Below are 23,973 nucleotides of genomic sequence, written 5' to 3' on the forward strand. Positions count from 1 at the left end.
GCATCCGGCGGAATTATTTTTTACCAAGAATTGATCCACTGGTTTCCTGTTCCATGTCGTAAAAGGCCACAAAAATAGGAACTCCTAAGTCAAGGTGTATTTCCGTGCCGATGGCTGAATGGCTGCAGGAGGTTAAACAATGCAGTCGTGAACGGAATATCTTGGGATTTTCCCTTACTGTGTTAAGCGAAGCTCTGGCACAGTGGACGACTTCTTTCTTCGCAACTCGTGGGATTTTAATGATTAAAACATTTAAAAAAATCCTTACATGGTTCGCTATAGGCGATTATAAGCCAATATATTTGGTTTCTTGTAGTTGTTGTACGGTAAGTGCTGGAGGTGGAGTGTTTGTTACTTTAATTGATAATGGTTAGAGTAGCACAAATCAATCTCCAGCATAAACGTACAGCAACTATGAATCTATCCAGACTTCTGCAAGAAGGTAAAGCTTCTATAGCTTTGGTTCAAGAACCATATTTCCAAAAGGGAAACTTCTACGTTGGAAAATTGTTAAACCCAGTCTTTGTTGCCTTTAACAAGACCGGAATGACTAATCCACGTGAAATGCCTCGAGCATGCATACTTGCAAATAGTGCTCTCGATGTCTCTCTCATATCGGAGCTCACAACTCGGGATATTTGTGCTGTCACAGTTGGTATGACTACTGATGGCATAGACAGGAAATATGTCTATTGTTCGGCATATTTGCCGCATAACCAACCTTCGCCAAGCGATGACTTCAAAAAGGTTGTATCATACTGCTGCAAAAGTGATTTACCGCTTGTAATCGGCAGTGACATAAATGCTCACCATATCATTTGGGGCAGCACAGATATAAATTCGAGAGGCTCTGATATGATGGAATTTGTGAGCAGTACAAACCTGCACATAGTCAATGCAGGAAACCGTCCAACTTTTGCGAGATCTGGCAGAGAGGAGGTTTTGGACGTAACTCTCTGCTCTGATAGAATTGCGCATGAGTTGGTGAATTGGCTCGTCTCCGATGAGCTCGAACCTTCGTTGTCTGATCATAAGTACATATTCTTTGATCATTCAAACGTTAAATTTGATATTATCACATATCGTAATCCCAAATCTACAAACTGGGACCTCTATGAAGAGGGCTTGGCGACTAGATTTTACGGGTACCAACCAACAATTGAAACCCCAATTGATTTGGAAAATGTTGTCGACGAGACAAACTCACTCATAGTTGCAGCATATGAAGAGGCTTGTCCACTTCGTATTGTGCGAGCTACTAGAGGAACTCCTTGGTGGAATGCTGAACTTGCTAGACTAAGGAAACTATGCAGAAGAGCTTGGAACCACCGTCGCAGAAATGGGTCGGAGGCATTCGTGTTGGCTCGAAGGGCTTACAAAAATGCTCTTCGATCGTCTGAGCGAAGTGGTTGGAAAAGCCTCTGCACAAATGTCTCTAGTCTCAACGAGGCTAGCAGATTAAATAAGTTACTTTCGAAGTCTAAGGACTTTAATGTCAGTTTCTTAAGAACTTCAGATGGTGAACACTTGTCTGATGAAGGTGATGTACTTCACTATCTTTTTAACACTCACTTTCCAGGATGTATGGATCCATCACCGACAGCTCTTCCCGAGACTTTTTCAGGTAGTTACGATTCTTGGGCCCTTGCTCGAAGCGTTGTGACGATTGAATCGGTCAAATGGGCAGTTGAGAGTTTTGCTCCGTACAAGTCTCCTGGAAAGGATGGAGTTTTCCCAGTGTTACTGCAGAAAGGGTATGAACATTTCAAACATGTTTTGAAGAAAATACTTACTTTTAGTCTTGCGACAGGATATATTCCAAGAGCCTGGCAGGAAATAATTGTCAAATTTATTCCCAAAGGCGGCCGCGGCACTTATGAGGAAGCGAAGAGTTTCAGGCCTATCAGTCTAAGCTCATTTCTTCTTAAAACAGTGGAACGCATAGTCGATCACTATATCAGAGATGTTAGTTTGGGCCTGCATCCGCTACATGGAATGCAACATGCTTACCAGCGTGGAAAGTCCACTACAACCCTGTTACATGATGTTGTGTACAACATTGAAAAAGCTTTCTCACAAAAGCAATCTTGCTTGGGAGTTTTCCTAGATATTGAAGGTGCCTTTGATAACGTGTCTTTCAATTCAATTCTGGAAGCAGCCCGTGGTCATGGCATACCTTCAAGTATCACAAATTGGATACACGCAATGCTTAGCAATCGACTTCTTTGTTCATCGCTTCGGCAAGCAGAGATTAGAAAGCTAAGTGTCTGTGGGTGTCCTCAAGGTGGTGTACTATCCCCACTTTTATGGAACCTTGTCGCTGATGGTTTGTTAAGGAAACTTAATAACCTTGGATTTCCGACTTATGGTTTTGCCGACGATTATCATATATTGATGACCGGTATAAGCATTAACACTCTCTTTGATTTAATGCAGCAAGCCCTGCGATCTGTTGAACAATGGTGTTGTCAGGTTGGATTATCTGTAAATCCGGGCAAAACATCAATGGTGCTTTTCACTCATCGTAGGATAATCAGAGGAGCTCGTCCGTTGCAGTTCTTTGGTTCAGAGGTCACTGTGGTCGAACAAGTTAAATACGTCGGGGTTATTCTTGACTCAAAACTGAATTGGTCTGCTCACATTGACTTCAGAATTAAAAGAGCTTGCCTGGCTTTCGGCCAATGTAGACGAGCTTTTGGAAAATCATGGGGACTCAAACCCAGATATATTAATTGGATCTACACAACTATTGTTAGACCAATTTTAGCATATGGATGTCTTGTATGGTGGCAGAAAGGAGAAGTCGCGACAGTTCAGTCAAAGCTAAATCATCTCCAAAGGATGGTCCTAATGGCGATGACAGGAGCATTCACGACAACTCCTACTGCTGCTCTAGAGGCGCTACTGTGCATTAAACCACTACATGTGTTCCTAAAACAAGAAGCATTATCTTGTGCATACCGTCTTAAGGTTACAGGGCTTTGGAACAGTAACCCATTAGATTATGCTACCAGCCACACTCGCTTGTGGTCTCAAATGGTTACGTGGGATGAGTATTTACTCGCTCCTAGTGACCTAACTCTCACATGCAGTTTTCCTTTCAAAACATTCAATGTGAGCTATCCTTTTCGTGAGGAATGGTTGTCTGGTTGTCTGGAACGACAACTTGATGAACACATAGTTTGTTATACGGACGGTTCTCTGTTGAATGGTCGTGCTGGTGCTGGTGTCTACTGTCGTGAAATGAGGCTGGAGCAGTCTCATTCACTTGGTAGATACTGTACTGTGTTTCAAGCAGAAATCTACGCGATTCTGTGTGGAGTACAATCGGCACTTCAGCAGAGGATCTGTGGTAAGCGAATTTATTTTTGTTCCGACAGTCAGGCAGCCTTAAAAGCACTCAGTTCGAATGACTCACGGTCGAATCTAGTGATCGCATGTCGAACTCAAATTGAAGACCTCAGCATTTCAAATGCTGTTTACTTCTTATGGGTACCCGGCCATTCTGGTATTACTGGAAATGAATGGGCTGATGAGTTGGCTAGAGCTGGTGCAACGAATGATTTCGTTGGTCCTGAACCAGCTTTACCACTTTCAACTAGTTGGATAAAGCACAAGATTCGTTCTTGGGCTGTATCCAAACATGCCAGCTACTGGCGCAGCTTGCAAACTTGCGCTCAGACAAAAGCATTTCTACCAGATTTAAATCTGAAAATGTCAAAGTGTCTACTGCATTTCTCCAAGCATCATTGCAGTATTCTGGTCAGAGCTCTGACTGGACATTGCAAACTCAATTATCACATGGCTACTATTCAACGTGCTGAGTATTATTCGTGTGATTTGTGTGAATGCGATTATGGTACTTCATATCATCTGATATGTAACTGTCCCGCATTGACGCAGCTACGTATCCGGGTTTTTGGTTCTCCATACATGGTTGAGTCTGTGTATGCGGAGCTAAAATTGAAGGATATTCTCTCGTTTCTTACCCAATGTGGTAAGGAGCTATAGTCAGAAGGGTTCATCGTTCTTCCTGGAGTGAATGAATCCCTTCTGTATTTACCTTAAATTGGGTTTAGCAGATTGTTTGGCATCTTTTAGGGGGTGCCGAATTTACTTCTGCTCGTACATACTGCGAATCGTTCTGCATTCTTCCGGGAGTGCAGAATGGTGTCGCTTTTGTAAGATCTTCAAATCCTCTCGGGAGTTGGAGGTTTTATTAACAGCGGACTGTTCGGGACCTCGTAGAGGTTCAGAATTTACTTCTGCTTCCACTAAATGTGATCCTCAGCAGATTGTTCGGCATCCCTTAGGGGTGCAGAATTTACTTCTGCTTTTATGTGTTTTTGTGTCGTCAATTTTTCCCATCCTCCTAGTCCAACCCTTACCATTTCCTTTCAATCCTTCCCTCTTATCTATCGGGAAAATGATGCTAAAAACAAATTGATGGCAAGGCACAAATCTCCAAATATCAAGGGGAACGTGCCATTTGAGCCAATTTGTTCTGATTCCTGATTCCTGAAGAGTAACAGAGGTATTTTGGCCCACTTTAGGATTGATTTTATTTTGATCCACTTTGTAAAACCATCCACCAAATGTTGTAATGTCTTCGAAAAACTTTTCCGCAGTAGGTAATTTAATGTGATTAGCTTCAAATTAATGCAACATGGGTTACTTAACATCGATTAAATCCATAAAGTTGGTTAGGTGGCCCCAAATTTATGAAGTGACCAAAATACCGCTGTTCTAATGTTTTAAAAACTTGTGCACTTGTACCTCAATCCATAAGAGATTTTTCGTTTGGGTAATAATCTGAATTTTTTAACAACTGTTTGACAGTTAATTTTCACGAGAATCTGTATTTACAGAAGTTCGGTTATTGGAACATAATACGGACGGTATGATTCCTACCGTACTCGGTGAATATTCAAATTTACTGTATTAATTGTACATCTATTTCCAGAATTCTGTAATGAAAACTTACGTAGAACTGATCGTCCGGTAAACGTTTGTATAATTTTTGTAAAATAAGATTCATGTAACGGAATCAAATCTTAGTGTGTAAGAAAGATGGCGCAAAGGTTGCAAATAATTTGACGAGTAACGCCATTTCTAAATACCCAGCCTAAGAAAGGAGATTTAATAAACCAACTTTATAGAAACATAGCTAACATGTGTACTTTTATTCCTCAAATCAACAAAAAAAATTTTCTTATTTTTGCCTGAGAATTTTTTGGCATTTGGGTGTCAATTGAAAAATGCAAAACTACCCGCGTAACCTTTTTCTATCATAACTTTGAACGATAAAAACTCAGTTATTTGTTGATGGGTTGATATAATTTTATAACCAATCGATTCGAAAACATTTAACATGTATGGCAACGTTGTTTCAGTATTTCAACAGCATGCTATTGAAAAATTGGTTTGAATCTACCTATGTGTTCACGAACCAATCACAGCATGCTATAATGATTTCATCCTTTTGATTTCTCTCACACGGCCGACGGTTTAGATCGTTACTCCACACCTCGCATTTCATTCAATAGCAGTTCGGTGCTTCGATCGGTGTAGGGAGGATTTACGTCATGCATGAAAAAAGTATAGCTACGAATCTTCGCACAAAACGCAATCTTTAAATATGTATTATGCCTTAATTTTCACTTTAGTCGGTGACTGCATGCGAACGAAATAAGTAGCTTGTCTTGAGAGTGGATGATAAACTGAGTTACATCCATTCGCTCGTTGAAAAGTCGCTTCCGTACTGTGTGTGGATGCTATTTCCCATTTGCTGCATACCCCGCATCGCTTGAGTATATTTAATACCAATTAGCTGTTGATTTCGATCCCAAGTAGCAAATGTAACTTATTGAAATTTCAAGAGGTTCTACAATTGTTTTAGAATTGTTTTTTATGTTAGATAAGCTCAGAAAGATTTTCAAATATATTAAAATCGGTTGTGCAACTTATCACTGTTAAGTTTTACAATACTACCCAAAAAATCACTATAGAACAATTTAAGGTACATCATGCAATCGTACAGCAAATCACCAACTTGCCCATGTTGCACTAGCAGTTATAGAAGCTCAGCAAAAATTTTCACATCGTCATGTAAAAACGAAGTAACTAAAACAATTGTTTTACTTATCAAACACTTTCTGAATGACTGTCATAATAGTATCCGACTCAATATATGTCGAAATGGCTGTTTATCTCTTGCAAAGAAAAAATAGATTATTATGCTCTCCGCAGGGTAAAAAATGGTAAGCCGAATTGAAAACTTCGCAGTAAAAACAATTTTGCAGCCGAGTCCGCGTTGTCTTGGTTGCCTCATGAAATATTAAATCAGTGTGTGCAGATTTCCTCATTTTTAGAAACACAATTCGAAATTTGCAAATAAGTTCTACCAGAAATTAAATGAACGCAAAACTTGCCGACATGAGAATATTATCATAAAAGTTCCAGAAATACAGCAGTACATATGCAATGAAAATAAAAAACAATGAGATAATTTGTATCCGGTATTTATCTCGCGAAAAAAATTAACAGTTCAACATAGTTACTCTCCTAGTTATATATTACCGCTTGAGCAACTTGTTTTTGCAACTAAAGCACATGGGCTCATCAAAAGTGCGTATCACAAATGTCGGATTCACTAAGATGAATGAATAAACTGTATTGTTGTTTAAGTCAACTATAGTTTGATAAATATAAAAACAACTATTTTGATAAAAATAAAAACAAAAATTTCTCTTTTCTATATTTACATGTTTATATTTTCTTTTATTAAGGTGAAATAAATCATTACGTTGAGTAAACCATTTTCTTTTCGACACACTGTTACCCTCGATGCCATATTGGAAAATATTGAAGAAGAATTCATTTCAAGATTTTTTATATTAATTGAATCATCAATATGATTAAAATCGTCTGAAAAGGTGTATGAATGTTTAATAGCTTTCTTATACATATTTTGAACACTATTCCGATCATATTCATTGAAAAGAATAGATTGTTAATTTCATAGAAATTGATGTGCAATCATCAAAACACGTACATTCAAAGGCGCTTGAAAATTTTAGGCGTACGAAGACATGTTTCACCATAAAAATACAGTTCGTTGTCGATTTTCTATTCACTAAAACATAAAAGATCAATTCTACAATATGTAGTATTACCATTTATTTATGTGCAGAATATTTTTAAAGTTCCATGTTTGTGTTACGAGAAGTTGTTTTGAAAATCAAATGTGAAACTTATTCATTACAGATTATGTTTGCTATTTTTTGTAAACATAAATTCAATTCTTGTTTACATTACGTAGTAGTTTCAATGAGTTTCACAATAGTTTTTTCGCTGATTTAATTGCAGCATTTGTAATGGGATCGATGCATGAGTTTTTGTATCAGTTGCACAATAATTTTGAATAAATGTTCGTAATAACGCAAGATATGTTGCACAAAAAAGAAAAATTGCGCTTTTTTCATAACACAACAGTTACCAGAATAGTGATATAAACTAACTTGATAAATTGCACAATCAGTAGACAAATACAGGACAGCAACTTAACGTACTACTTGGGATTTTCCGATAACTAGCAGGCCGATTTTGAACTATCGGCGATAGATTTTACGAACCTAATTTTAAGCGCTTGTATCTCGGTGATTTGTCAATGAATTCGCAACATTCAACTAGATTCGAAAGTATAGCTTCAATATTGTACGCTTAAAATTGGATTGATTTATCGACAGAGTCGTGCGAATTCTGGCATTTACGAACGAAACGGCAGCTTGCAGAAGGATTCAGATCGAAGTTGTGTTATGAACATAAAACGTGGTTAAACAAAATGAACTATCTTTCAGCGTACGACTTTAGCTACTATTATTGAACCAAACAATAATCATGTAACCTAATTGACATGGTCTCATCAAGCAACATATTTTGGTCTAACGCTTCATAAAAATCTTACTTTCAAGGATCACATAGAATAAATTCAGGCTACCGCTTCAAACATATGCAATCACCTATTTTTTTTTTTCAAAGACATTTTTATCCAGCCCTATTCGCGTACAAGCTTTGCGTGGCCGATTGAGCCGATTTTTTAAATGAAAAATTTTTTGTATTCGATCTCGTTGTCACCCTTTTCTAGGGGTAGAGGAGCTTCCATTTCTCTCCTGCGAGGATTGAGGGGCACTTTGTTCGTGGCTCATCTCTTCGTCCATTGACGCATCGGTGGTATTGTTGGTTTCCGTCTTCTTTTCGTTTTTACTTGTTATTCGCAGTCTTGATCTCATTGCTAGTTACTGTAGAATCGTTTTGTTGCACATTGGTTGCAGTTGCTGGTTGGTTAGATGGTAAAGGTGTTTTTAAAACAGGAGCACTGCATTCACTAGTTTCCGTTGTTGAGCGGTTGTCCTTGTTTTTGTTTGTTTTGTTTTTTTAACAGTTTCAGTGCAAGGTTTGCCGTAGTGTGCAGGTTGTTCACAAAACTGACATGTAACCAGTTGATTTTCATACGTAATCAGCGTTTTACACGGATGTATTCCATCTTGATCACAAACGATGTAAGATGGAATTGCTTTACGTATTTGTATACGTACCACTCGCACGCCATTCCGGATACCGGGGAAAAAATTCCGCCATACTTCTCTTTCGATGGAAAGAACTTCACCGTACTGCGACATGTTTTCCCGAACGAACCCATCGCTGGTCTGCAGGTGAAGGTCATGCATGCTTACTTCTATTGCATTGTCCACCATGTACACAGGGATATTATATTTATCATTGTCATGATCAACACTAATGTTGTTAACCGAAGCGAACGCAATTGCATCTCTTTCGCGTTTGAACATAATGTACACACAGTTAGACGCCTTGTTGAATTGAATTTCACTTACATTATTAGCGTCTAGATGCATTCGTTCTTTAAGTAAGATTTCAATACCAATTAGCTGTTGTTTGCGATTCTCTGATAACTCGCAGTCCTGGTTCAGTACTACTTTTTTTTAAAAGGGCATATGTAAATGTTCTTTGTATGATATTGATGTAAAAAAAGTGGCAAAGGATGGTTACACTAAAAATAAACTGGAAAAATGAATTGAAATGTTTTTGGAGAATTATAAACTTTCTTAATAAGACCGTTGCAAATTCTTTTTTCTGTATTTTTCGATGCCGTTCTGGGGGGATCAAATGAAAAATCGTTCAGCATCATAAGACATCAACGTATTTTATTCAAATCCTACTTTCAGTTCCGAGTTTGCGGGTGTGACATTCTCGATAGAGAGTTCAGCGAGTGAGGAGGGCACAAATACCAATAAACCAATTCACGCGAAGTGTTGTTATTCTTCTTCTAAGATATCACATTGGTTATCCTGCCACGGAGGTAGGTGTAGTTTTCAGTTAGCAAAGTTTGATATTTGCAATGGAAAAAGGAAGAATCTAACGGAGAAGTATGCAATCGAAATTCGGTTGCACAAATAAGGATAGGAAATAAAGCGAAAACAGAATGGCCTGCAGGGTCGTGGCCTCTCCAGTAATTTGAAGCAACATTGTCAAATAACAAACGAAAGTCAGAATGGATTATTCGTTATCCAATACAAGGGCATAGTTTCCTGTAAATAGCCTGCGGGGTTCGGCTACGAAGCTGACTGGATTGAAATTTTTTGCTGGAAATTATTTGCTGACTACAATTGAGATGCAGGAGAAAATTTTTTCTGACAGCACAGATGATATCTATTAAGCACCTATATCAGCACTAAATACATATTTTAACCAGATTTGCGATACAAAAAAAAAGAGAGAATTAAATTTCGAGAAATGCGGATGAAGTCTTTTTCCGATTGTGTTTTACATTTGGAAACTCAAGCCAAGTTTTGTGAGCAACAAAGTTATGAAGAATTTTTCAAGGCATTACTAAAAAGATGTAAGATGTAATTTCAGAACAAAAATACGAAATCTCCGAATAAAAACCTGGGTAAAAAAATCAATGACGGAAAACATTTGGATTTCATATAAACTAAAGCTCAAGAAACCTTAGGGGTCACACAAAGGGATAAATATGATAAAGTTAAGCCCGTGTATGATTTGCGTATTCATAAACCAAAATTTCTCCAATACAGTCATTAACCGACAGCATTAGCTCAATCAACGGTAAAACATTCGTTGGAGGTTGAATGCAACGGCGGGAAAGGATCACATAAGATTGAGTCTGCTGCCAAAAGACGAGTTTCGAGAAATAAAGCTTGTATCAGATAGAATTGGAACAAAGACAATTGCCTGCATTTCAGTTATTTATTATTGAATTCAAGATCTATTTTCATACAAGTGTAGCGTTTTCTTCAAACTTTCAAGAAAAAATACGGATTAAATTATTCGTCACGGTTTCCAAGCAATTCTCGAATTTTTCCTGTAACACGGCTCATTAGGCGGCGCACACCTTCTTCGTCCATCGTTTTAGCGATTTTATTCCACCAGGTCGTCAACTGATTGATGTGTTTGACAACCTTTTTCTTCGCCTTGAGTCTCCTCTTCATGATTGCCCAGTATTTCTCAATAGGGCGGAATTGGGGGCAGTTGGGTGGGTAAAGGTTTTTCGGAACAAACTGGACCCCTTTCTCTGCATACCATTCTTGAACGACTTTGCTGTAATGACAGCTTGCCAAATCTGGCCAAAACATTACGGGATAGTCGTGGGATCGAATGAACGGCAAAATTCGTTTTTGGAGACACTCTTTTTGATAAAGTTCCGATGTCATTGCCCTATTTGTAACGAAAACATTCCTGCAAATGCCCTGCCAAATCATGAATTTTCTTGCAAATTTGTCGGCAAAAACAAATTTAAATTTGGCTGGAACATTCCCCCGAGCCGTTGCCAAGTAAAATTTTTGACCTGGTATTTGCCCGAAGTCAGCCTTGACATAGGTTTCATCGTCCATCAGAAGACACCCATCGAACTTGGTCAGCACCTAGTCATATAGTTTCCGAGCATGAATTTTGACCACACTATTCTGTTTTATGATCCGATTTGGCTGTTTGCTAGCTCGATACGACTTGATTCCTTCCCGGAGTCGAGTTCTCCTCACGGTACTATGGGCAGCTCCGAATTTTCTGGCCAAATCACGGTCAGACAGATTAGAATTCTTCTTAATCGTCTTCAAAATCCTACTACGCAGTTTCCAGTCGACAGTTCCACTCCGACGATTGACTTTAGGCTTCCGAATCGTCGTCAATGTTTCCTTATATCGTTTGATAACGAGCCATACGGTATTTCTGGGCAATTTCAGCTATTTAGTTAGCCTAGATGCAGACCACAATGGACTTTCCAAATAACTGTGCACAATTTTTTCCCTTCTTTCGGCTTCCATGTTGATTGTTTACAAAATAAAGTCGATTTGCGGAATATCAAAAATCATACGTGAAGGTGACAAAATTCCCGACACGTGGGCGCCAAGAACTTCCACGTCCGTCCACCAGGAGCGCCACAATATGAGCAAAAGTTTGTTCCAATTCTAAATGAAGCATGCTTTATAAGACGACTTCAGAGATATATCGACAAATTGGAATAAATAAAAGACAACATGAGAAAAGCAGTTTTAAGTCACATTACTTTAATATTGATGTCATTCTAAACCGGTGGAGTATGTGGTATTCTAGATAACGAGTTCAGGGAGTGAGGAGGTAAGAAATACCGGACAATGAACGGTTGAAGATTGCTTCAAGTGAAGTGTTCCAACAGAGTGTTCTTCTTACATATTTTTTAAGATATCACGGTGGGTTGCTGAATACGGCGAGATATTAAATAAACATATAAATAACAACGTATAGAAAGTGGTGCAAAGTACTGAAATAGTTTCTATTTACAAGTTTTAACGAATAACGACCCACCACGAACCGAATGATTGCATTGGTTTCATACATCTTATCCTGGAAGTACTAGTAATAATGATAACTCCGAATGGGAACACGATTTATATTTTCCAAATATGAAAGTTCTTCAGCTTTGATGAAATTTATCCAGAAATACAGGTCTATGTGTGTCTATAAGGATTTTTCTGCACATATTCATTCAGGTCCGTTAAAGGTATAAATACAATTCATTTATGTTATAAACATTTCAAATATTTTCATTGAATTTACGTATTTTACTGATAAAATGTCATAGCTCAGTTGATATCGAGGTGTGGCGATTCAGTTCAGTTGGTGGCTATGTGAAAAGATTGTGTAGTCTATACACAATCTTGACAATTTAACGTTCCCTGGCCTGTTTTTGTGTACAGTAGCATGGCGTATTTGCGGCATTGTGTCGTTGTGCATAATAGTCATGTTGAATTAGGTAAGGTGATCCAGATTCATGATTTTCGGCTCCCACGTATACTATCAATCTTGGTTTGTCCTACTGTTTCTGAACCCTTGATTTACGAGGTGGCATTGACTTAAAATCACTTATGGAAGTGTTGCAATAGTGGGTGTTCGGCAGATTGATCGACACGCGTTTAATGATAAAAGGTACATTTAATAACAACTTAAAATTGACGGTACAAAAACGCGTGTAGCTCTGCTACTATTGCAGTTTATTCTCTTCGATGACATACTCGGTACATCCGGTCGCCGATGACCTCGACGGCATCTGTCATGCTCACACCTGTCAGCTGATGAGCCTATGTGGTGAATCGTGACCGGGGGTCTCCCAACAGGAAGGCTTACGCTGACATAACATACTCTTCTTTGTTCATGATTCCTAACATAATGAAAGGTGAGGGGAGCCTCTTCGTTGTTCGTAATTCCATTCCTGGATCTCAACGTAATCATGAGTCATTTTTTATTGGTTTTCTGGTCTTAGTCTAATTTGTTTTAGTCATTTTTGTGCCTCTCCAATATTTCAAATATTTCATGGAAGTTGCCGCCCCTGTGAATAACAATGATTGATATCCTAACAGAATCATTTCGATTATATCGATCCCCGGTATACGAATTAAAGAGCTTAATAATAGTAGACTCATAAATAGTTCGATTTCTCAGATGGCTGAGCAAAATTGTATAAATTTTGATTCAAATGAAAAAACCTGTATTTTCAATTTCTTACTATTGAATGTTATTAATGACCCATTGCTGGTTCCGCTATTACAGGCTAATTAGTTCAAATATTGTGAAACTGTCATATCAGTTCTTTGCCAAAATATCTAAGATATCAATAAGAGGAAAAATTTATTCCTGCCTCGCAAATCTTTGTAGTAGATACTGCTAGTCCCCGGTTTGCAGTTTCAAAGACCTCAAAAATAGTAATCACTTAATTCAGGTATCGATTTCTTATAGATTTTCTAGAACTTGGATTCGAATATTGTCTTGCTTCATACGGTGTTATTGAATTCAAATTGAATGTTTCGAGTGGGCGTAAATCTAACTTTGGTATTTATATAAATGGATTGAGTAAATCCTGCTTAATTATTCACAAATCAATAAATTGATTCCCAAAGGCCACATGCAGCATAAATGGAACTACTTGTCTCGAACAAACAGATTCACCAGTTAATTAGTGGTAATACAGAAGCCCTTGAACTTATACATTCATTGGTTCTAGTTCATCTGATAAATGCAGTTTATTTATTTATATATTCGTCAAACAAAGACCACAGACAAAAAAAAAGTTACAATGGTTTCTTATACACTATAACAGTTCGGCTGAAAAGTTCGTATCGTTTAATAGAAACACACATTTTTTTGCCACAATTCGTTTTTATTATTCAACATAATTGAAGACAAACACGAGAAAAGGTCCTAAGTGCAAATGACAGATTCTCTTTGTTTACTTTCTCTTTCGAGTATTACGGTCCAATCAGTAATCTTTCCATCTAACAATTCACATAGGATAATAGTAAAAACCATAAACTTTCGATATGTACTGTAGAGTTTTTTGGGGAATTACTGGAATTTGCCGTAATAATTGAAAGAGAAAGTAAACCAAGAGAAACTGTCATTTGCACTTGGGACCTTTTCTAATGTTCATCGAGAATTGCCATCATAGGCGATACAGCGATTATAGCGATCTTCCAACTTTTCGATACCATTTTTGTAGTACAATTTGTCCTTTGCCTCAAAATAGGCCTCAGTTTCAGCGATTACCTCTTCATTGTTTCTAAATTTTTTACCAGCGAGCATTCTCTTGAGATTTGAGAACAGGAAAAAGTCACTGGGGGCCAAATCTGGAGAATACGGTGGATGATGGTTTTTCGTTGTTGTTTTTGATCGATTGTGAGCTCACGCGGCACCCATTTTGCACAAAGCTTTCTCATATCCAAATATTCGTGAATAATATGTCCAACACGTTTCTTTGATATCTTTAGGGTGTCAGCTATCTCGATCAACTTCACTTTACGGTCATTGAAAATCATTTTGTGGATTTTTTTCACGTTTTCTTCGGTAACAGCCTCTTTTGGACGTCCACTGCGTTCATCGTCTTCGGTGCTCATATGACCAGTACGAAATTTTGCAAACCACTTACGAATTGTTGCTTCGCCCGGTGCAGAGTCTGGATAACACTCATCAAGCCATTTTTTGGTATCGGCGGCACTTTTTTTCGTCATCAACACACGAAATTCCTTTTTTTTCATTTTTTTTCACAATAACAAAAGTAGCTTCACTCAAAATGCAATATCTCACAAACTAATAATCAGACAGCTGTCAAATTTATACACGTATCTTTTGAAGGTTAGTACTAACTGAAAATGGTATGGATTTAATTCTAGTGGCGCCCTCTCATAGAAACGATACGAACTTTTCAGCCGATCTGTTACATTATTTCTACGATTTGCTTTCAATTTTTCTTTTATTTGTTTCCTGGACATAGATAGATCGATTTTTTGGCAGTTTTCGTTATAAAAGCGCATCATTTGATTAATAGGATTACTTTTGGCATAATTTGTTTTATATTTTTTTCCGAGAATATTTGACGACTTCTGAGATGGTGACTAGGAGCATAAAATTTTAGTTGTGAAAGCAATAATTCAGATTGTACTCGTTGAGAAATAATGTCGTTGATAAAATAAAGCATTGTAGCTTTGCGGCGTTCTTCGAGAGTTTGTAAGTTTATGAGCATACAACGCGCTTTATACGATGGAAGAGAAAATGTAGTCCAGTTTAGTCTACGAAGCGCATACAGTAGAAATTGTTTTTGAACAGATTCGATGCGTTCTATGTGTACGGAGGTACATGGGTTCCATACTATGCTGCAGTATTCCAAAATTGGCCTGACGTATGTTGTATATAATAATAATATGTAGTGGATGGAGTGGATGTAGTGCGTTGTGGAACTAAGGTATTTGTTTCAATGATTCAATTTAACTCTGCACTAGATTAGGAGCGGCCATTAAATTTGATCCAAATTCATGATTCCCGGCAATGAAAGTTTTAGAAAACGATCAGAGATTGAAATTGTATTCTCAGATATTTAAGCCGATCATAATAAACTTAAGAGGCGAAGGCTACAATATAATAGGTTGCTGTTAAATCCACGTTGCAGTAAAAATAAAAGTGAATACTGGGTGGTCCAAGGACAAGTTCTATGAAAATCCTTACGGTAGCATGTAATCTCACATTTCCCTTTTTAACTTTCATAGAAATAAATCAGATGTATTGATAAAAATATTTCGGACGTTCCGTTTATATGCAACGCGTCATTTATGCCGATTTCGCAATTTTGAGACCTGCGACAAATGACAAACGACACTGTTTCTATCTCACGTATTTCAAACGAATCTTACAACCTTCAAGTCTGTTATTTAAATGTTCGAAGAAGAATTACCTGTCCTAATTGTAGAAAAATATTTGAACTAACATTGAAAAGTGTTTTTTTCTGACCCTCTACCTTTTACTTGTTTTTTTTTAACTGAATTTCCAATGGCCTAAATCGATTTTAAGCTTATTTGATTAGTGCTTGTTTGAAATTGAAGAAATTACAACTAAAGCAGTTCAAAGGGGATTCGCAAAATTTCAAGTTTTTGAAGGAAAGTAGTAATTTGAACACGAGATTATAAGAGATCAAGAGCAATGCATTTATTTATAGTAACCTTTCCCCAAGAAGTAACCGTTCCCGATATATTCAAGCAAGAAAATTAAAAAACTCAAATTTTTGCTGAATAGTGCTGTTTCAATAAGTTTAAGGTAATTCCGTGTTTCGTTTGAGGTATCCGTGAAATCGACGTATTTCAGCATAAACTCGAGTCAGAAGAATAGATATTTCTAGGCGAAATGTCACTATGAACAATCTTATTGTATTTGATGTTTAAAATCATATCCTTGTGTTTAATTTACTTCTTTTGTTTCAAAAACTTAAATTTTTCCAAATGCCTGTACTATATTTGAACTATTATTTCTATTTGTTTTCAAAAACAAATCACTAATCAGATAAACGTTAAATATCGACTTTAATAACAGGTTTCAAATATTGTTATTATTTATATAAATTTTTCGATTAATTTTATAATTCTCGAAAAAGTGTATAACTTTTTTGTCGGTGCATATTATTTTTAGAGTTCCCAATTGGTTCCCTCCTTGGATAATTTTTTGGCGCAGTTTCCGAGTAGCACCCTTTTTAAAATGCACTCCATCTTCCGCACGTGTACAACAACTGGTAGATATCAGATGCATTAGCTTATTAATGCCTATAGCGATCCAAGAGCGGTTTATTTGAAATACAATACACGAATTTCCAAAGTCACCTAATACGGTAGGAGCTAATGTCGAAATATTCCGTTGAGCCCCCTCTAGGAAATTCACAAACTCTGGTTACGTTTGGCACGGATTTTCATCCTAAAAAGCTTCCAATTCCACTTCTATGTTCCGTTTTGTCTTTCACATCAATTTCATTACTTTGAACCATCGAAATGGGCATCCGCATCAAAAGGATCAGTATGTTGGCAAGAGGTGGGCGGTACGGTTAAAGCTTCGTCGGGTGCAAATTCTGCAAATCACTACCTCCGTGTTGCTGATCCTTTTCTGTAAGCTGTTGTTCATTCATCGCAAATTTACCTCCTATTGTTCTCACACTTTCTATATACTATCCGAATCCAATATTCTCATCCGAAAAATGAGTCTTTAATTTTCTTAGTAATAAAGAGGAGTTTCTTCAATAAACGATGTTATTTTCTGCTTAATTTCGAGCGTGGAATAAAATAAAACGGTTTGCCAAATCTTGAAACTTTATTTAGTTGTTATTCTTTATTAGAGACTGCTACAGTGCTAATTTTGTGTGAAAATATTGAGTAATTCCTAAGATATGCTCGTTCAAAGTGGTCGTGCAGAGCTTCAGGAGTTTATATCTGTTTTCGTTTCTTCTCTGAAATGACGTTACTGTTTTTCACCTTTTTTTATAAATATAAAAATAAGGTATAGAATTCGTTCAAATTTTCGAAAAAAAATTTGAGGCCCAATCGATTCAGCTCGACGAACTGTGTGTGTTTTTAGATCGGAAGTTTTCTTTTTGAGTTTAACGAAGTTTTATGTCAAAATTTTCAGTTTTTGACAATATCTGTCACAATTGCAGTTCAGACGGTGAGATGGAAGATTTTGAGAGCGGCTCCGGCAGTTGCAGGAAAACGACTGTTTTTCCGCAGTATTGACGATGGCTCTCTAAATCTTCTTAACAAACAGAAATAAAAACTGAACTACGGTTTTCAGATGATTTCTGTTCGAACTATTCGGCAGGAATAATCAAGACCATTGAGTCTACACCTGTAAAGGTTAAAACAGATTGTTCAGCATCCTATGGGTGCAGAATTTACTTCTGGTTATATGTTTTTCTTTGTGCAGTCCAACAGAATGTTCAGCACCCCTAGGGGTGCAGAATTAACTTCTGCTTACATGTATTGTGTCGTCATTTTCTCCTAAATTGCCCAGCTCCTAAACTACCCTGCTCCTTCCTTTCAGTCTTTCCTCTCCCTTCAGGAAAATGATGATAATACAGATCTTGCGGCAAGGCACAAATCTCCATACAACAAGGGGAACGTGCCATTCGAGCCAATCTGTTCTGATTCCTGATTCCTGATTTGTTGAATTCCATCCAACGTTTCGCCTTATTCTAGTACACCAAAACCTTAATTTACACGAACATAATTTTCTGTCGTAAATTATATCGTAGATGGGAGACCAATTTCGTTCTTCGTATTGACAAGTGATGTTGCATGCGATAAACGTAACCTTTGTACAGGAACTTATTGTAGTTGTGGTATTCGTTACTGGCTATTGCATAAAACGTCGAGTTCTGATGTTATCCCGAGATTTTTTTTCATTCAACTCTCTGACACTTAGAAAAATTTCGATCTTTATTCAAAAACCTTGTTTTTGAGATTACACCGGATCTGGACATTTCATGCATTTCTAAGAGATTTTCTTTAATTTTGCGGATTTTTGTTATGCGGATTTTCGAAGCTACGCGGTCTTGAATTCTTTAAGTCGCAGTCGTTTTGTTTTTAACAAATATTTTTTTCAGATTACACCATATCTCAAGGTTTCATGCATTTCTAAGACATTCGGCTTCAAAAAAAAAATTTCGATTTCGGAAATCTCAAAATTTTGTATGTCTCAAAGTCGATTTTTTTTAGATCACACCAGGTCTGGACGTTTCATGAATTTCTAATAATTGCGATAGAACCATTTTACTATTGAATAATTGCGATAGACTCATTTTACTATTGTCGCTTATTCTAACTATGTCCATATAACCTTTGTATAAGTTGTGTCTATGAAAATATTTATATGTGAATGCTCCACACAAGGGTTTTGAAATATTGTAACCTAGCGTGAGAATCATCAAGTCGAATCATCGATTCGATTTTCTGAGATAATTGTCAACTTGCGATTCTCTCTTGGTCAATTCCACACAGCACCAATCGTTATCAGACTGAAATTTTTTAAGGGCCGTGAAATACTCAGAGTATGAAGTGGAGCGAAGCAGTGTAGAAAAATTCTCTCACGGTTCTCTTCATGCATTGAGGGACACGAGTTCTGGTAGCATCTTCTACCAGATTGAAAATGTTGTATAAAATATAGATTAATATCGAGCAACTTCTGTGAAATTTTCGGCAATCACCACGACTGATTATATCAATCATGTACACTGAGGTCTCTTTTTACGCTGGGAATACGTACCGCGTAAAAAAAAACGCGCGAAAACACAAAAACGCGTAACATCGGAAATTTACCCCATCGTTGGACAGATGATTTGCATCGAGAATAGTCTTCAATTTTTGCTGTATCGTGACCTTTGGATTTGAAAAGTTACGTGCAACTTCATGAGTAAAGCCAGTAATCGAAATGACTTTATGAATTATTTTGCTATTTGTGTTTTGAGTCTGCTTAGCGGATCATGCTGATCCTCGAGGTGGCACGAGTAGTATAACATAAGGGGCTGTCCATAAAAGACGTCCCGCGCAAGGGGGAGGGGAGTGTTTCATAAAACGTGACCTTTTGTGACAGCGGTGAGGGGGGAGGTTTTTGGAATGTGACGTCCCCTATTTTTTCAATGAGCGCATTTTTGAAATACCTAATTATATAACTGCTTTGCCCTATTTCCTGAAAAAATCTCAACAATAAACGTTTACATTCTATAGGAAAACGCGTATATGTTGATGTAAAAGCTTCTTCTTGTAAATTCGGAAATGAGTGATGCAGGAAATAAATTAGCGAAATTAATAAATTTTGACTAATATGAGTAACAAAGAAAAAGATGCCTTCAAACGGTTTAACTTAAGTAATGAACTGACATTTTTTTCAGTAATTTGATTTTCTAGCATTGATAATAGTATACCATAATAATTTCTCTTATCTGATTCTGGTGCAGTTTATTCAATTGTACTCCATTTGAAAAAGGGCGGGAGATCAACGATTTCAGACGTAGATCATGTCATGTCTTATCTTGATCATATGTGATTTTCCTCCACCAACATTAAAGCTTATCGAATCATCCAATGATTGAACTTATATAAATCAAGAATCATTTTAGCTCAGAATCACTACCCATTGTGTGACGGAAGATTAGTACCGATATTGATCGATATGATTTAAAATTCACTGATCAACTGATCATGAAAAGATGCTCCGGCAGTGATCTCGTTTTGATGAGGTTTTGGTCTTTATTTTCTCAGCCCTGTATGCTACACTAAGGAAATATTATTCTTTACCTAAAACAATAATGTATATGTGTACCCCTAGGAGGAATAAAACAGACGATTTAAATGTTTCATCAATACCAACCAAATACTTTTGTTAAATTACATAATTAATATTAATAAAATAATTTCGATGATTTTGTAGTTTTAGAGATATTTTTTAATCTAATGACGGCATGTAATTAATCGATTTTTCCCACATTTTTGTATGGTTTGTCATACATATTGAGAATGTATTGAGATGAATTTTATTTATTTTGAATTCGTGCCGTGTGACATAGGGGGGGGAGGGGTTCTTTGCTTCTGTGTCAATTTGTGACAAAGGGGGGATGGGGAGTCAAAAATCGTCAAAAAAAAAGCGTGACGTCTTTTATGGACAGCCCCTAATCTGTTAATGCAATAATGAATCGAAGGCGAATCATAAATGAAATTATCAAATCAATTTGAGTAAATTTAGTTACTTTCTATTACTAAATACGACATGACAATAAAAACTGTTCTGCTTTTATATTTGCCCTCCTTATAAGGGTAAGCTACGTATTCACTGTGACGATAAAATGCACTCAATTTTCTCATAGATGACTTTTACGAACTTAAAAACAAATGAAAGGTTTTGCGGTCCCAGATAAAATTGTAGAATATCACCAGACCATTGAACCGAGCGCAATTGTTTTCGTTCAACAAACACGACAGGCAGATGTCCATTTTTGAATCATTTTCAATGTGAGAAGTTATAGCCCCGCTAGACTAGTTTTACTGGAGAATTTTCGAAATAGTTACTTCCTTTTTTTTTTCAAATAAACACTAAATGCTTGTAGAATACTTCTACTACTTACATCACAGATCATCGAATCACTATTTCGTCGTTAGAGCCTCAGGAAAATCATAAGGATTTATTTTTGTGTTTGAGAATAAATTATTCCTGATCGAATTTGATAATATCATTCTCTTGATTTCAATAATTTCTAATAGTTTTCCCTAAGGACTGAGAATTTGTGTAGAATTTTTATTAATTAACGATTTCCAATGCTGCTTTAATGCACTAAACAACTAAACTAAACCCTTCTAAGAGCATGTTTTGTTCTAGTTCTAGATGCATGTTTTAGATCAGTTTTAGAATTTAAATCTGAACTAAACTGGCATCCCCAGCACCGTTTCACTTGTGTTTCAAATATGGAAAAAAAAAATGAAAGGCATAGACTATCAGTTTTAAATTTGACAAACTAAAACGGTTCACTGGGGATACGTTTGTTACAGTTTCAGCTCTATTATTCATCTTCCATGTAAACTTTCCAGCTGCTGGATTTGCTCTAATATGCAAAAAAGTTGTTGAAAAAATAAATAAACTCCGGGTAATTCTTACGATTTTTTGTTGATATAGTGACAAAAACAATTTTGGTTGGATTCAACCAATGTTTTTTTTAAACAACCTAAATTTGTTTAAAACAACCAACCGAGCATATTCTGCTTGAATCAGTGATATCTCGGATTGAAACAACTTTTTTTTTGTTCGTTTCGTTTCGTTTTTTTTTCTGTGAAACTTTAAGAAATCTCTTAACACATTCCATCTAATGGTGTAATTATTTTTGAAGTAGTTAACTGACCGAATACCTAACAATGAAAACGATTTTATTTTTCCAAGTATAATTGGAAATTCAATCAGTATTTTGATGCGGTTCTGTCAAAGTGTAATAACCGAATATGAATTCATCGGAATTCCTACTTTCCAATGCGTGATTTGTCAATCAAAACACACCCACGATGGAATGTATTCCAACCTTACCTTGTACTCTTCTCGTACGTCGCATATGGTGGAATTATTTCTCTCGGAAAACTGAGGCCCCGCAAACAGGATATACGGAGCACTATGTATTCCTCCCAGCAGAGTCAAACTGATGATTACTAGCTTGGCTCGGCGCACCGTACACCAGCTTTGGCGCTTCAGCGGGTATAAAACCACGATAAATCGCTCGAAAGTGAACGCCACAACATACCACACCGATAGGAAACTGCTCAATCCGCTGGAAAACGTAAACATTTGGCAGTACACTTCCCGCGTGTAGATGTGCACTTGAAAGAAACTTAACCACGTAACGAATAGGCCGAGCAAAAAACACGTGTCACTAATCCCAAGCGCAGCCAGATAGTAGGAAGAGGACAATTTCCTCAGTTTGGTGTTGAAAAACACCAGCACCGAAAGGATGTTCCCAATGCTTCCTACCACGACCAATGCCGGAGTGTAGTAGAAGGTAAGAAAATCACCGATCATGTAACCCCAATCCATAAACAATGATGAATCCACCGGGTATTCCAAAGGTGCCAAGGATCCATTGCCACCGGCGGGCTGTCGAGTCCTTCCATGCAAATCACTATTCAGGCACAGCTTTAAATTAAACTCATTCAAATTTTCGACATTCTCGTCACAGAACTCAAAACTAACGTTCAAACTCAACTTCTCATAAACCACAGAGGAAATTTTTGCGTCGGTTTCAGTTTCATTCATGTTCGATAAATTATCTCGATCGAACACTTCAAACTATTTGTGTCTTCATGAATCCGATTACACTTGAACAAATTTAGACAGTAAATGAGTAAACAACAAAAACCAGTTAAAGAGTAAACACTTGATGGCACGCAATATCCGGAGCATGGCCAATCGTTTCGGCTATCTGCCTGCTGTCCTTAACCAGTTTCGATGTGTTTCACGGAAGCCGGCTTTTCAGAAACTGTCCACTTTTCCGGCAGGCATAATCATAAATATGAATTTGCGAACGACGGTTCGTGAAATTTGAGTGCCCATCGATCACGCAGAATCCGATTTCCCCTCCGATTCCGATGAAATTCTTCTTCGGATCCGGTTCATTCCATCAACTGGTAGCTCGAGCTCAGTTCCGACCACAATCATATCAGTTGCCATAGAGCTTTGTGCTGGTTATGGCACTAGGCGATGCGAGCGAACACTTGTTGACACGTCTACGAAGTTGTTTCGGTTAGACCTGCTGTAAATCCTTCCGAGTCATTTGCCGGGTCAACCAACGGCTGTCATGGGAAGCAACACAGCAGCAGAGCAGATACCATTCAGAAGCACATATAACCGGTTGAAAAAATTGTTTAATGAGAAAATATGAGTTGAATTATAAGCTGTACTTTTTGCTTCCGCAGTTCAGTTGACCAACGAAGTCGAAACTTTTTCTGACCGATGTCGCATCGATTCAAAGAAATTTGTGTTGGTGGTACATGAGACAAGGCTACTCACGTTAACAGCGAAATTAACTTGCATCCAGTATTGCTCCATCACCATACATTTTTTCCTAATGGCTGTAAAATCATGCAATACGTCAAAATATTTTAACCCCCGCTAAATAAAACCTACGCTGAAAGCTATCAAACAATAATCAATTTCTGTTTCAATCGATTAACCATTGTATTTTTCATAAGTTTCTTTAATGTCTATCTCTTGTTCGGGACTGCGAAAATTACTACTTTCAGCCAACAAATTTGATCTTTTCTTCAAGTTGTTCGTAATTCCAATACAATAAAACGATCGCTTGGTAACCAATTTGACTGAAATTTGGCAAGCGCATTTTTCTTAACCAAACACGACAATTCTCACCTTCACACAGTCGTCCAAAACTGGAAAAAGACGGCCAAAGTCGGTACTGACTTTTACTGATTATTAAAAGCTACCGTGTCTTCGAAGAAGTTTTACAAGATTATATTAGGCTACTTTTGAAAGTGGCACCTTAATTTTTGTTAAGGGCGTAGTAACAATTTCGAATAAAAATAATTTTGTTTTTCATAAAAATTTATTTTTCTA

At 37.1% G+C, this 23,973-nt stretch overlaps 1 protein-coding gene across 1 annotated transcript in view; it reads right to left on the bottom strand.

Moving 5' to 3' along the window:
• LOC131436458 (growth hormone secretagogue receptor type 1-like) overlaps positions 1–22,866 on the bottom strand; it is a 62,789-nt gene extending 39,923 nt beyond the window's left edge. The window contains exon 1 of the mRNA XM_058605186.1: positions 21,940–22,866. Within this exon, the coding sequence (XP_058461169.1) occupies positions 21,940–22,659 (720 nt within the window). The 5' untranslated portion in view covers positions 22,660–22,866. The remainder of the gene's footprint in view (positions 1–21,939) is intronic.
• Between the last annotated feature and the right edge of the window lie 1,107 nt (positions 22,867–23,973).

This window comes from Malaya genurostris, chromosome 3, assembly GCF_030247185.1.
Source record: "Malaya genurostris strain Urasoe2022 chromosome 3, Malgen_1.1, whole genome shotgun sequence".
NCBI classification, from domain to species: domain Eukaryota; kingdom Metazoa; phylum Arthropoda; class Insecta; order Diptera; family Culicidae; genus Malaya; species Malaya genurostris.